At 36.6% G+C, this 13,631-nt stretch overlaps 1 protein-coding gene across 3 annotated transcripts in view; it reads right to left on the reverse strand.

Moving 5' to 3' along the window:
• Window positions 1-13,631, reverse strand: part of DGKH (diacylglycerol kinase eta) — a gene marked incomplete at both ends in the record, with an annotated part of 206,455 nt that overhangs the window by 21,167 nt on the left and 171,657 nt on the right. For all 3 annotated transcript variants that reach the window (XM_080689758.1, XM_080689759.1, XM_080689760.1), the window contains 6 exons: window positions 508-642; window positions 919-1,032; window positions 3,597-3,704; window positions 10,891-10,987; window positions 11,121-11,231; window positions 12,487-12,604. In XM_080689758.1, coding sequence (XP_080545884.1) covers window positions 508-642; window positions 919-1,032; window positions 3,597-3,704; window positions 10,891-10,987; window positions 11,121-11,231; window positions 12,487-12,604 — 683 coding nt within the window. The remainder of the gene's footprint in view (window positions 1-507; window positions 643-918; window positions 1,033-3,596; window positions 3,705-10,890; window positions 10,988-11,120; window positions 11,232-12,486; window positions 12,605-13,631) is intronic.

Here is a 13,631-nt window from a genome sequence, read left to right on the forward strand (position 1 = left end):
TTCTGCTCAATGTTCCTATAAACCTAAAATTGTTTAAAAAATAATGAACTTAAAATTGAGTACACATTTGTTTATATATATATATATATATATATTTTTTTTTTTTTGGTGGTACTGGGGTTCCTGGAAACTCTTCTACCTCCGGGCTATACTCCCAGACCTATTATATATATATAGTTATATATATAAATTATATATAAATTATAATTATATATATAATTATATATATATATATTTTTGGGGGGAACAGGGTCTCTTAAGCCAGCGAGGCTGACTTCGAACCAGCGCGATCCTCCGGTCTCCGCCTCCCAAGCATGGGGATTACAAGCGTGCGCCACCATGCCTGGCACATTTGTTCATATTTAAAACCACAATGATCTAAGTATCAGACTTAAGAGAAAATTTAAATATTTTCCCTTGTTTTCTATCTTCCATAACAATATAAGACTTTTTTTAAACAGACCGATAACATTCTGAAGAGTTTTTGTTGTTGTTGTTGTTACATACTCTGTCTCTTGTTAGCATCTGAGCTCTGTTTTTGTGCACGATTTTGATAATCCCGGGAGGCTGAACCCATGCTTCGCCATCCACCTGCACTGGGACTCCCTCATCACCAAATATAGTGATTTTTACAGTGCGGCACTGGAATAAAACAAACACATTGTTTTAGAGTGCAAATTATTCTGAGAAAAAACTCAGTCCATCTCTGCATGCTTTCTGGCTTGACAGGCTTGATGCCTGTCCATTCTGTGGAATGGAATGCTAAGCTTTACCTCTTGTGATGACACAGTCACTACTGATGTGAGGAGAAAGTCAATCTTTGACAGAAGCGCATCTAGCATAGGCATCATTTGGGAAGAGCGCCACCTAGCCACCCCGGCTGAAGAAGTGTGATCAAGTTTGACCAGAGACACCAACCTGGGCTATTCGATGATGCTGCAGTTTAATGACCCTTGAAACTGCCATTTGCACGCTATCAAATATTGCAACGACTTCCAGGATTTTGTCATCGAATGATGGTGCAGCAAATATCTGAAAGGAAAAACTGTATTACATTTTCACTGAAGGGTTAGGAAAAGGGGCACACCAAACAATGCTACCTCTAGTTTACATATTTTAAAACATGAAAATAGCAAAAAGTAAATATTAGAAAATGATAATCCCAGAAAAATGACTGAAGATGGCGTAAAATAGATTTCTAAAAATATTTTAACTCCACATGGATACAATACTCGTACTTTTCATAAAGTACTGCATTTGTAAGGACTCATTTTGGTATACATGTAATCGATATCCATCACACATAACTCAGCTGCCTTAACAAGATAATTCATATAATTTCTGGAAACCTAAAAACCCCAGAAGGTGGCAGAGTTTCACGAGGTTAAAGGTAATAACCATGCACATTATAATCCAGCTCACTTGTCATACTCTAAGGAAATCTTTCAAGGTACTGCAAGCAACATGCGTATATGCCTTATAGGGTAGTATAAAAACTACAACTAGTATAACTATGGAAACAGAAACCTAAGATGATACAAATCATGTAGACCTGGACTTTATGTTGCATGCATTTCCACAAAATTTGCTTATTCTAAAAATTTTAATTTAGGCTGTATGTCCTTTTTACTCTATTTCTTTCACTTCATCATAAATAATCATGACTCTGAAAAAATATTCAATATAAAGCAGTATCCTAATTTAAAAATTCACAAAAAGAATCAGGACACAAATTTGTTAGCTGATGATTTCCTGGTAACTTTTCTTATCAGATGGTCTGATTTAAACCCTATCTCTGCTACTCATTAACTGTGGGCACTTTACCTTCATTTTTTTTTAGCGGTAAAATTTAGAGAAAAATTCTAAGCATTGGACTGGGTAAAATACGCAGTGGTAGAGTGCTTGCCTAACATGCTGGGTATAAATGAATATAAAGCTTTCAGAAATTGACTACCAAGTTGGTGTTCAAGAAATGTGGGCTTTATCTGGTGATAGGCTAGCAAGAAATGTTGATGGCTAGTCTAAGTGTGTTACGGTTAGGATTTAAAATGTTCCTCCCACCTCCTGTTTATACAAGAAAGGATTGGAGGCAGCAGGATGCTGGAGGTGGGCCCTGGGGGTATAGCCTTGGGGACTATGAAAGACCCTTAACCTCTCCCCTTTCTCACTCAGCATCAGCCAGGATGCCAAAGGGAGTCAAGCTGGGGCAGAAGTCTGGCCCCAAATGAACTATGATCTCTGAACCTCTCCAGATCTGTTAGCAAATAAAAGCCTCCTTTCTTGTAAGTGTGCCATGTCAGGTGTTTAGATCACAACGGTGTGAATGCTCTTTGAGTTCATTTCCATACTTCAACAGGACTGGAAATATATTTATGTCATCAACATTATAAATATAAGTTATTTTGTAGTTTAATCCCTGGATTTCCATCTAAGGACCCTGAGAAAATAGGTCAGTAGATCTATTACATCATTACTTCATAAGCCCCAAATGAATATCAATGCATGTGATTCCTCAAAGATACAAGAGCACTTCATTTTTACAGCTATACTTCAATACTTGTGTCCTCTGTTCATTCTTGTGTGTGTGTTACTGGGGATAGAACCCAGGGCCTCAGCATGCTGGGCAAAGTCATCTACTACTGAGCTATATCTCCAGCCCCTTTTTCATTCATTGTAGAACGATTTCATTTTTGAAGTTCTGTTCTCTTCTTTTTGTAATATAATGAAGTATAAAAAGAAGATATAGGCCTGAACTTCACTGGACAAATGAGTCTTCTTGATATTTCTAAAGTAGAAATATATCCATAAGTTCAGAAAAAGTATGGAAAGTCATAATGATGGGAGAAATAATGTCCCCCTTCCTACACACAAAATGTCCATGTCCAAATCCCCAAAACCTGTGAATTTGTTTGCCTTGCCAGGCAAAAGGAACTTTGCAGATATGACTAAATTAAGGACTCTGGGATGGGAAAATTATCCTGGGTTGGCCCAAAGTAACCACAAGGGTCATTAAAAGTGGAAGAGCAAGTGGAAGCCATTGTGATGCAATATGAGGATTCTACCTGCTTTTGTTGGCTTAGAAGACATAGGAAGGACTGTGAGCATCCTCTAAAAGCTGGCAAGAGCAGGAAACAGATTGCTCCCTACCACCTCCAGGAGGCACACAGCCTGCTGACATCTTGATTTTAGCCCAGAGAGACTGTGTGACTTCGACCATATAGAACTGTATGATGATACACGTGTTGTAAGCTGCTAAAATTGTGTTCATTTGTGATAGTAGCAGTAGGAAACTAATATGAGTATGAGATTAAAAAGTAAAAACTTTCCCTTCTTTTCTTCTAAATTTACTTTACCAAAAGTCAATTCCTTTGTGTTTACTCAGAAAATTATTACTTATACCTCAGGATAAGAAGTTTTAGAGTATATCCATGAAAGAGTGTTCAAATAAAACCTTAAATCCATCTTTCCCCTTGCCTCCCCAGTGTAAAATATTCTGGAATTAAATTAATATTAAAAGCGCATTTTTATAAAGCAAGGTATTGCGGTAATTTAATTATTATTGGGGTAACAAACTCTACTCTCACGATGTTACTTACATCATCCTCCTTGGTTCCACCCCAGAAATTAGTGCCTCCAGCGTAGCTGGGGATGTTCAACACTGCTATGCCTTGCAAACTTGGGAGAGGAATATACTGCCCATCACACTGCAGAATGAAAAGATTGAGGTTAGACAAAAAGAACAAAACCACCAGCTTGATCAGTGCCAGAAACAAAAGGCAAGGGAGCTAAGTGTGCTGGTCATGTCTGCTCTCAAGTATATTCCTACATGTTACAAAGGCCTTTATCTGATTTTTTTCTTAATTTTAAAATTTTGAAAGCATAAACTACTAAAGCAGGAGCTGCTCTAAAAAACAGCATTAAAATATTTTCTTTCTCCTCAAATCAGGCCGTACTTTCCTAGAGTCTTTTTTGGGTCACTTATCAGAGTCTCACTTGTTGTACGGTCCCTTTATGAGCTTGTTTTAGGCCTCTTTTGAAAGCAGGCTACTTCAGGACAGGTTCTGGTCCTGCCCATCTCGACTAGCACCTCTGATAGTCCCCGGTACATTGCACATGCTCTATAACTAAGCATTGAGTAAACTCAACCTGAGTGTGTGTGTGTGTGTGTGTGTGTGTGTGTGTGTGTGTGTGTGTGTCTGGGGACAGAGCCCAGGGGCATTCAACCTAAGTTGTGGAGGACCTCATTACCTAGCTGAGGCTATCAGCAAACTGTGATTCTCCTGTCTCAGCCTCCCTAATGCTGGGATTACAAGCGTGCACCACCATGCCCAACTTTAAGCTGGATTTTTTTAAGTAGTCAGAACCAAAATCAAGTCAGGGGAGGAAGGTACATGACAGAAAGCATCTTATACTCTTTGTGTTTGTGTGTGTGTATGTGGGGGGATCCTGGGGATTGAACCTAGGGGTATCTACCTCTATCTTTTCCCCCCAGCCTTACTAATTTGTTTGTTTGTTTTTTATGGTGCTGGAGACTGAACCAGGTACATTCTACCTCTGAGCTACATCCCCAGCCTTATTTTTTTTTGAAATAGGGTTTTTCTATCTCGTGCTCAATATACATTTGTTAAATGAATAAATATTAATTATTTTGTAGAAAATAACCATTTTCTAAACACAATATATTAAAACAGGTATAACTGGATGCTTTAAAAAGAGCTGCTTTCAATCATATAACACAAGAAAAAGAAAAAAGACGTCTGGTTGAATATAAATTAAGCACTTTTAAAACAGTTTACAGCAGTCTTTTAAAATGGGTACACTTTATTCACAAGAATGGTGTGGGAAAAATATCATTTTCAGAAGAAAGTTCTCTCTCTATATATATATATTGGTGAATTTAACTTATGTGCATTAAACTAAATACCCAGCGTTAGTGCTTAATATCTATTTTAAAAGCCTCATACGAAGATATGAGCATAGTCGGGCGTGGTGGCACACGCCTGTTATCCCAGCATTCAGGAGGCTGAGATGGGAGGATCGCGGTTCGCAGACAGCCTCAGCTACTTAATGAGGCCCTCTGCAACACAGTGAGACCCCGTTTCAAAATAAAGAATTAAAAAAATAGGCCTGAGGGTGTAGCTCAGAGGTTGAATGCCCCTGGGTTCTATCCCCAGACCTGAAAAAAAAAATTAAAAAATTAAAAAGTTAAAAATAAAAGAAGATATGAGCAGTATAGGTTTGTGAATTAAGGTCATGTGACTGAAAAGTTTCTGATATTCTGGAGGAGCTTGAGCAGAGCTACGCCCTTTTGTAATCTTCCCTATTGTCATACCACTATGTTTCCACTTGTGACTCATGATGTTGCAAAATGCCACAAAACTCCAGTTATTTTTTTTATTTTATTTTTATTTTTATTGGTGCATTATATTCGTACAACTTATTGGGGTAAAAAACTTGTGTGTACAAACATGTACTCATCGCTGATTTAACCCCTACCCAAATCCCACCCCATTCCCTCCCCGTCCCTCCCTCCCTTGCTTGGCTTAGTGATTGACTTCAATATGTTCAAGTACATTGTGAGCTTTAGAGATTTTCCTCTTCCCCCCTCCTTTCTCCTCTTTAGGTTGTCTTGTTTGCTCCTCTTTTCTCCCTAACTCTCACATATTAGGGAAAGTATCTGATTTCTTATTTTATGTGCCTGACTAATCTCACTTAGCATAATGTCCTCCAGTTCCATCCATTTCCCTGAAAATGATGTTATTGAGTTTTAATTCAGTATCTGTCTTTCTCTTTGTGACACAGTGGAAAGACTTGGCTTAAATTCTGACCCTTCGCTTTGCTCCTCTGCTAACTGGGCTAATCATTCCTAACACACAGTGTGATCAATGAGATAAGGTATTGGGAAGTAGCTAGAACACACAGTAGGAAGGCAGCACAATTCCTTCTCTGATTCTAAGTACGTATCATTTGATGGTAACTGAGCAGTGGATGTGGATTTTGGCTCCTCGAGTTACCAGCTATTGATCTTGGGCAACTGCATCCCTCCATGACTGAGTAATAAGACCTACCCCAGTAAGTTGTAACAATTCAGGTTGATGATGTAGAAAGAGTACTGTAAAAGTCAATTATTATAAAACTTTTTTTGTTTTGTTTTGTTTTTTTGCAGGTCTGGGGATAGGACCTAGGGGCATTTGACTTCCAAGCTACACCCCCTGCCCATTTTTTTTTTATTCTTTATTTTGAAACTGGGTCTCACTGAGTTGCGGGGGGCCTCACTAAGTAGCTGAGGTTGTCCACGAACCGCGATCCTCCAGTCTCAGCCTCCCGAATGCTGGGATTACAAGCGTGCACCACCACGCCCGGCTTATAAAATTATTTAAAAGATAGTTATGATTAATTATTGTTGAAGTGAATTCAACAAAGATAGAAATCACTATTCTATAATGGGCCAAATTTATTTGTATGTATGTGTGTGGTACTAGGGATTGAACCCAGGGGGAATCTGCCTCCAAGCTTTTTTTTTTGTGGTGGTGGTGGTACTGAAGATTGAACTCAGGGGCATTCTACCTCTGTGCTACATGCCCAGCCCTATTTTATTTTTTATTTTGAAACAGGGTCTAAGTTGTGGGGGGCCTCATTAAGTTGGTGAGGCTCACCACAAACCTTCAGTCCTCCTGTCTCAGCCTCCTGAGTATTGGGATTACAGGTATACATCACCATGCCTGGCTTTTTTATTTTGAAACAGGGTTTTACTAAATTACTGAGGGCCTCACTAAGTTTCTGAGGATGGTGAACCCGTGATCCTTCTGTCTTAGCATCTCAAGTACTAGGTATTACAGGCATGAGGCACCATGCCTAGCAGGTTTTAAAAATATTATAAATCATGAAAATATTTGAAATAACCAAAAGTATAAATTCAACAAATAATTATTTACTATCACCTTATTCATTATAGCCTATAGATGGCTATATAGCCTAGAGATAGACATTGTTTTTTAGAAGTTATTTGTTTTTCTTTACATTAGTTTTTAAAGGGTTGAAAACGCTACTACATAATCATTGTTTCAGTTAATAAATAGAACAAGCTACTCAATACATTTAAATTAGGTATACTACAGGCAAAAAGTCACCCTTCCTAATTAAAATGTTTAAAATTTTGGTAAAATTTCTCCATTTATATGTCAAAGATCTTTCTTCTGTAAACATAACAAGTGTTGTTGTGATATTATATTTTGTGTTTCTGGCATTCTCATCATTAAAAAGAGGATTATAAATCGTATACAGTGCTTTTGAAAGTTGAGTATTTATCAGAAACACAATTGATGTGGCCTTGGAAACAGTTTATATTTGTATAGTTTTTTTCAACTTATACTGTGATTCCTTTTACCTTAGTTCATTGAATTATGATTTACCCAAAAGCATGATATTTTTCATTTTTAGACAGGGAAACCATGGTCTTAAGTCTTTCTCCCACACAAATTTAAAGTCAACACATGAAATCAGTCTCCATCCAAACCACAAAACAACAGGGAAAGGAAAATCTCTCTGGTCAAAAATTTTTACCAAGGACTCTACCGGTACAGGGATCTTTCTCTAAAGAGCTTCCCCAAACATGGGTCTCTTTCCACCTTTATTTCAACAATCATCCAAGAAATAATTTTTTAAACATCAGGCCTTCTGTTGTCTCTTTCTCTTATGAGCAAAAAGTGTTTCTCTGTTTACTTTAAACTATGGAAAGGAATTCTCTAATTGTTCTATGTTACTTTTTATGCATATTAGCATGATTTTATTTATCTTGTTTAACTAATTTTAGTTTCCTTTTTTATCATTTAACATACACTTCTTGAGGTTCAGAAATCAGGAGACTGAATAGTTTCAGAGGGACTGCTAATATAATGATAAAAACAGATCTCTTTATGTTCACTAATGTCTGATATTTGCAATTGCCCTCAGTAATAAATGTGGGTAACAAACCAGGTGTTAACAATGCCTGGACTTCATCATTAATAAAAATACAGACTCATGCTTATCATATTACAGGAATGTCTGATATCACTGATGAGCTGGGTGTGGTAGCACATGCTTGTAATTCCAGTACTTGGGAATTACAGCAAGTAGTGCTACTCTCATCAACCTAGTGAGACCTTTTTTAAAAATAAAAATAAAAATAGGGCTAGGAGTGCTGTAGCTCAGAGGTAGAACGTCCCTCGTTTCAATTAGTACCACAAAAACAAAATAAAACATATATCATTTACGTTCATCATTACTTTGAAATTATGGTATTTATTTGACATGCCATTAGATTTTTTTTTTTTTTTTTTGGTGGTACTGGGGTTCCTGGAAGCCCTTCTTCCTCCGGGCTACACTCCCAGACCTATTTTATATTTTTGAAACAGGGTCTCTTACGCCAGCACGGCTGGCTTCGAACCTGCGCGATCCTCCTGTCTCCGCCTCCCAAGCGTGGGGATTACAAGCGTGCGCCACCACGCCCGGCTGCCATTAGATTTTTATTTGAAGTAGCAACAATGAAGCACATACATTATTCTTAAATAATTCTAAAAGATTCTGTAAACTTATTTTAATACTAATTATTTGTTTTGTACATATATACATTTTATATAATGTATTTAAAACCATATTTGTAGCCAGGCATGGTGGTGCATGCTTGTAATCCCAGCATTTGGCAGGTTGAGACAGGACTGTGGGTTCACGGCCAGCCTCAGCTATTTAGTGAGGCCCTTTGCAACTCAGTGAGACCCTGTTCCAAAATAAAGAATAAAAAATAGGCTGGGGTATGGCTTGGAGGTAAAATGCCCCTGGATTCCATTCCCAGTACCAAAAACAAAAAAAAAACAAAAAACCCAAACATATTTGTAGTAGGGGCCCAAGGGGTTCATAGTTTGACCAGAATGCCAAAGAGTTCACAGAATATATTCGAATAGCAAAAAGCATCTGTGTAAGTAAGATGTCATGTTCAAATTTGCAACTCCAGTAGAAGCCACAAATTCATGTGTGGAGAGCTGAGATTCTTCCAGGAATTAAGACCACCCAGCCATTGAGATTCCAGGTCATCCTGAAACTTTAATGGTGGCTAGCCATGGGGCTTGATCACAGGATAGCCTGACTTAGGGTGGTACAAATGCATATCCCTGCAGTCATCTCGTCTTTCACTTTCAGTATTCAATAAATTATGTAAAATATCCAACACTTTATTATAAAGTAGGCTTTGCACTAGGTGATTTGTGTCCGACTAGAGGCTAATGTAAGTATTCCGAGCACTCAAGGTAGGCAAGCCTAAGCTATGATGTTTGGCAGGTTAGGTTTACTAAATGCATTTTTGGTGGTACTGGGGATGGAACCCTTCTACCTCCGGGGTATACTCCCAGACCTATTTTTATACTTTTTAAATTTGGAAACAGGGTCTCTTAAGCCAGCGTGGCTGGCTTTGAACCTGTGCGATCCTCCTGTCTCCGCCTCCTAAGCATGGGGATTTCAAGTGTGCGCCACCACACCCAGCTTAAATGCATTTTTGAATAGTGATATTTCCTGCTTATGATGGATTTATTAACCTTAATATAAGAGGCAGACTATATGTACTTAACAAATTATGCTAGATTATCATTTAACTGTTCATATTCCCCTCAAGACAGGGCCAGGGATTATGCTAAGGAGTTTTCCTAGCTGGGGACATGTTTAGAAAAAGAATGATTACAATACATAAGATAGATCTCAATTGTCTTGAGGATGAGGTCCTGGAAAATAGCTTTTACAATTTGTGAACCTTCTTGATTTTGCATCTTTTTACCCCATAATCTCTATCTTAACAAGCATTGATAAATTGAATCAACTAATTGTGTAGTTATATTTTTAGAGTGGAAGTTCTGAAAGGTCTGTCTTTACATTTATTAGATAATGATTGATCCCATCACCTCTGCACTCCATAATCCAATATGATGATAACATCCAAAACAGCAATGCTCAGTTTATTATTGACCAAAGCACTTAAGACTTAAGAGTTGTATACTTAATCACATGTAGTATATAATTTCAAAATATCTGTTATAAAAGGATAAGATTTATTAAAGATATACTAATTATCATAAACAGTGAGCCCTGGACCAAGGGTAAAAGAAAATAAAATCCACAGTAATTAATAATCTTCTGAACCATGTCCTCCACCTTCTTTTCCATATTGTTAAAGATTAGAGAGGATAGCGGTTCGAGGACAGCCTCAGCTACTTAGTGAGGCCCTTTGCAACTCAGTGAGACACTGTTTCAAAAAATAAAAATACTAAAAAATAAGACTGGGGGTGTAGCTCAGAGGTGAGGTAAAATACCCCTGGGTTCCATCCCTGTTACAGAAAAAAAAAAAATATATATATATATATTAGATAACTTTTTATATTCTTAGTTTCCTACTTAAATTAGTAAAAAATAGCAAAAGTTTTAATACTCATACTATTTTTCTTTTAATAACCTCTATTATAAATAATTGGAGCAAAAAATATATACTTATATTAAAAGACTATTTACTGCAAATACTACTTTCAAGGATTTGTAAAATTTAGAACATTATAGAACTGGGTCAGAATTGGGAAACTTAATGTGGAAATCCATTAAAAACTCTATCCTATAAATGTACTCTTACAACTCTACTTTTCCATGGGACACTACAATTCCATTGTAGCCTTCATTTCAGGAACTAATGACTATAATAATAGTTAAGCATGCTGTTCATATTCAGTGTTGATTCCTCCTTTAGTATAAAATCACGGTCATTTTTTCCTCTTTGAACATTTAATCACCAATCAAGAAGAATTTAGGTCAAATTAGTCCCACCAGTGACATTATTTTTCTAAATAAGATCATTTTACATGAAGACGAACTTACCTCAAGTTGAACCCTTTGTTCTAAATTCTTGTATGATCTCTGTAATAATTCCCGGGTCCCAAGGACTCCATACCACATCAAGTTTTTAGTTCGACTTCTGAAAATAAATATTGGTGGGCAATCTCAGGAAATTTGTTTATTCCATGAAGGCAGAGCAAGAAAAAAACAGATAAAATTAAAATAAAAATGCCTTCATGTAATAGCATCATTATTATCATTATCAAAATTACCTGCATTTTTCAGGGTGTTCCTCTCTCTTATTATTAAACTCTAATGAAATTTTGGCATCTAATCCAATCCCAAAGTAGTTGTTCATGACACATTTTTCTGAATATCCATCTCTATGATAATAAGAAAAAATACATAAAGTCAGTTTCAGGTTTATTATAACAAATATTCATTCACAAAATAGCACTTTAAATTATTTAAACTTCCTTTTATTTTATTTATTTGTGTGTGTGTGTGTGTGTGTGTGTGTGTGTGTGTGTGTGTGTGTGGCGCTGCAGACTGAACTCAGAGACATTCTACCCCTGAGCTATACCCACAACCCTACTTTTAAAATTTTTTATTTGGAAACAAGGTCTTGGCAAAGTTTCTGAGAGCCTCCCTAAGTTGCTGAGGCTGGCTTCAAATCTATGATCCTCCTGTCTCAGCCTCCCAATTACTGGGATTACAGGCATGAACCACCATGACTGTAAAACTTAGCAGGAGTCACTTCCTATGTATATACCATGTGCACAACCAAAATGTATGTGTTCAATTTTTTGTACAAGTGATAGAAAGGTATTGATGTACAAGGTAAAGCAAAGAAAGGCCCATAGTTTATTTTTCTATTAATAAAGTCTTATTCCTCCTGTCATCTATATAAGCCTCTCACTACAGAGAAAAATGAGAATGGTTAAGGAGGAAAAGCTGGGAGTCAAGTACTCATACTTCTCTTTGTAGTAATTATAATTTCTCCTCCACTTCAACTATTAACAATGGATAAATATTTACTGAGTAAAAAGGGACTAGATTCAATCAGTTCTTCTAAGTAGTTTTGAAAGTTTAAAGTATTATACTGTCTTTGAGGAATATGAATACAGAAATAAGATATAGTAAAAAAAAAAACTTAAGAATGGAAGTAAAAATAAATACATATCTTGAGCTGCCAAAAATGTTTGCACAAATTTTGAGAAGATATCATTGTGGGTTGGGAGCTACTAAAATAAGTAAGTGCTGAAGCTGGATGTGGAAAGATGGCAGATTTGGCAAGACTTAAAAGAAAAGAGATGAGGAGAATAGCAAAAATACAGATGTGGAGGCAGCATTGCGGAAAAGCCTCCAGGGAAGAGTGAGGAGTGCTGTGTCTTCCATTGCCAGAGTGCTGCTCTCTAAGAGAACAGACGGGAAGGCTCCTGACTCGGAAACAGGCCACGGAGGCCACTGGCTTTCAAAGTGTTCAAGGTGCTCATTATCAAGTTTTGAAATCTTCTAGTCACTCTCTTTGTATATGGTGCCATACATCTTTGGATACATGTTTATAAGTGTTCCATTCATAAAAAGCAGAAACCAAAAAAGCCAAAACAAAATAAAATTGCAGAGTCATTTTCTTACAGTGAATCCAGATCTGGGTCAATAAATGGTGTTGCACCAAAAGGATCAATGTTCGCTAGTAACATTTTGTTGATAATAGAACTCCCAGCAATTGAGGCAGCCAATCCCGCTCTTAGCCCTGAGTAGAAAAATAAATATGTACAGGATCACATGTTATGAAAAAGCAAAAAGAACCGGTTAATTAAGGTCTAATTGCAAACTTGCTCCTAGAGTATGGCACTCAGTGCCTACTTATCTCATTAATAAAAATAAGAACTATAATATTTATGAATATGAGTTTTTATATTTCCAAATACCTATATAGTGTTATAAAGAAATAAGGAGATGAAGACTTTAACAGAGTCTCTTTGTGACATTTCCTCTTACTATTCTAGTAATTCAACAACTAAATGTTACTTCCTGTGTTATAGCAAATCGTGTGTGAAGTCTGTGAAGGATTTACAAGAAAGGCTGAAGAACCCGAACTTCCAGAGTCATCACTTTATACTCTCAAAACACAGATAATAGTACTTGAGATTTAATATGTTAAGAGATACGTTCGGGCAAAAACTTAGTGTTATTGTCAGGAGTAGGTAGTAAAATATTAATGAAAGTATTTATGAACTCTTAAAAATATAGTATTGAATATAAAAAAATTCAAGCACCTGTCTTCTGAATATGTATAACTTCAAATTTACCTCAATATGCCTTCCACTAACTCATTATGACATTCAAAGCTAATGAACTCTGAGATCTACTCAACCTAATACAGGGCTAGAAACATCAAGTCTGGAGGAAAAAAACGCAGTAAGATCTAAGAGAACAAACAAAGGAAAGGACAGGATGGCCCACAAAACATGGCATTCAATGGGGAAACTAGAAAATTAGAAAGTAAGTCCTTTCTTAAGCAAGCATTCCTTCCCTCAACAATGTGGTCTTCTTTATGGGCTTATTACTCATTATATTACTCATTATATTAAATAACAACATTTAGTGGACTATCATGATGAATTTTATTCTGTCATTTAATGTTATAGTCTTGAATATACTATGTCATGCTTTATTATACCAATTTCCTTCATGTCTAAACAGGTAAGTAAATAAAAAAATAGATCTGGTGAGAGTAGAGATCAAATTGGAGAGGGGTAAGAGCCATACTCCAGCTA

Source organism: Muscardinus avellanarius (genome assembly GCF_963383645.1).
Source record: "Muscardinus avellanarius genome assembly, chromosome: 2".
Taxonomy (NCBI): Eukaryota; Metazoa; Chordata; class Mammalia; order Rodentia; family Gliridae; genus Muscardinus; species Muscardinus avellanarius.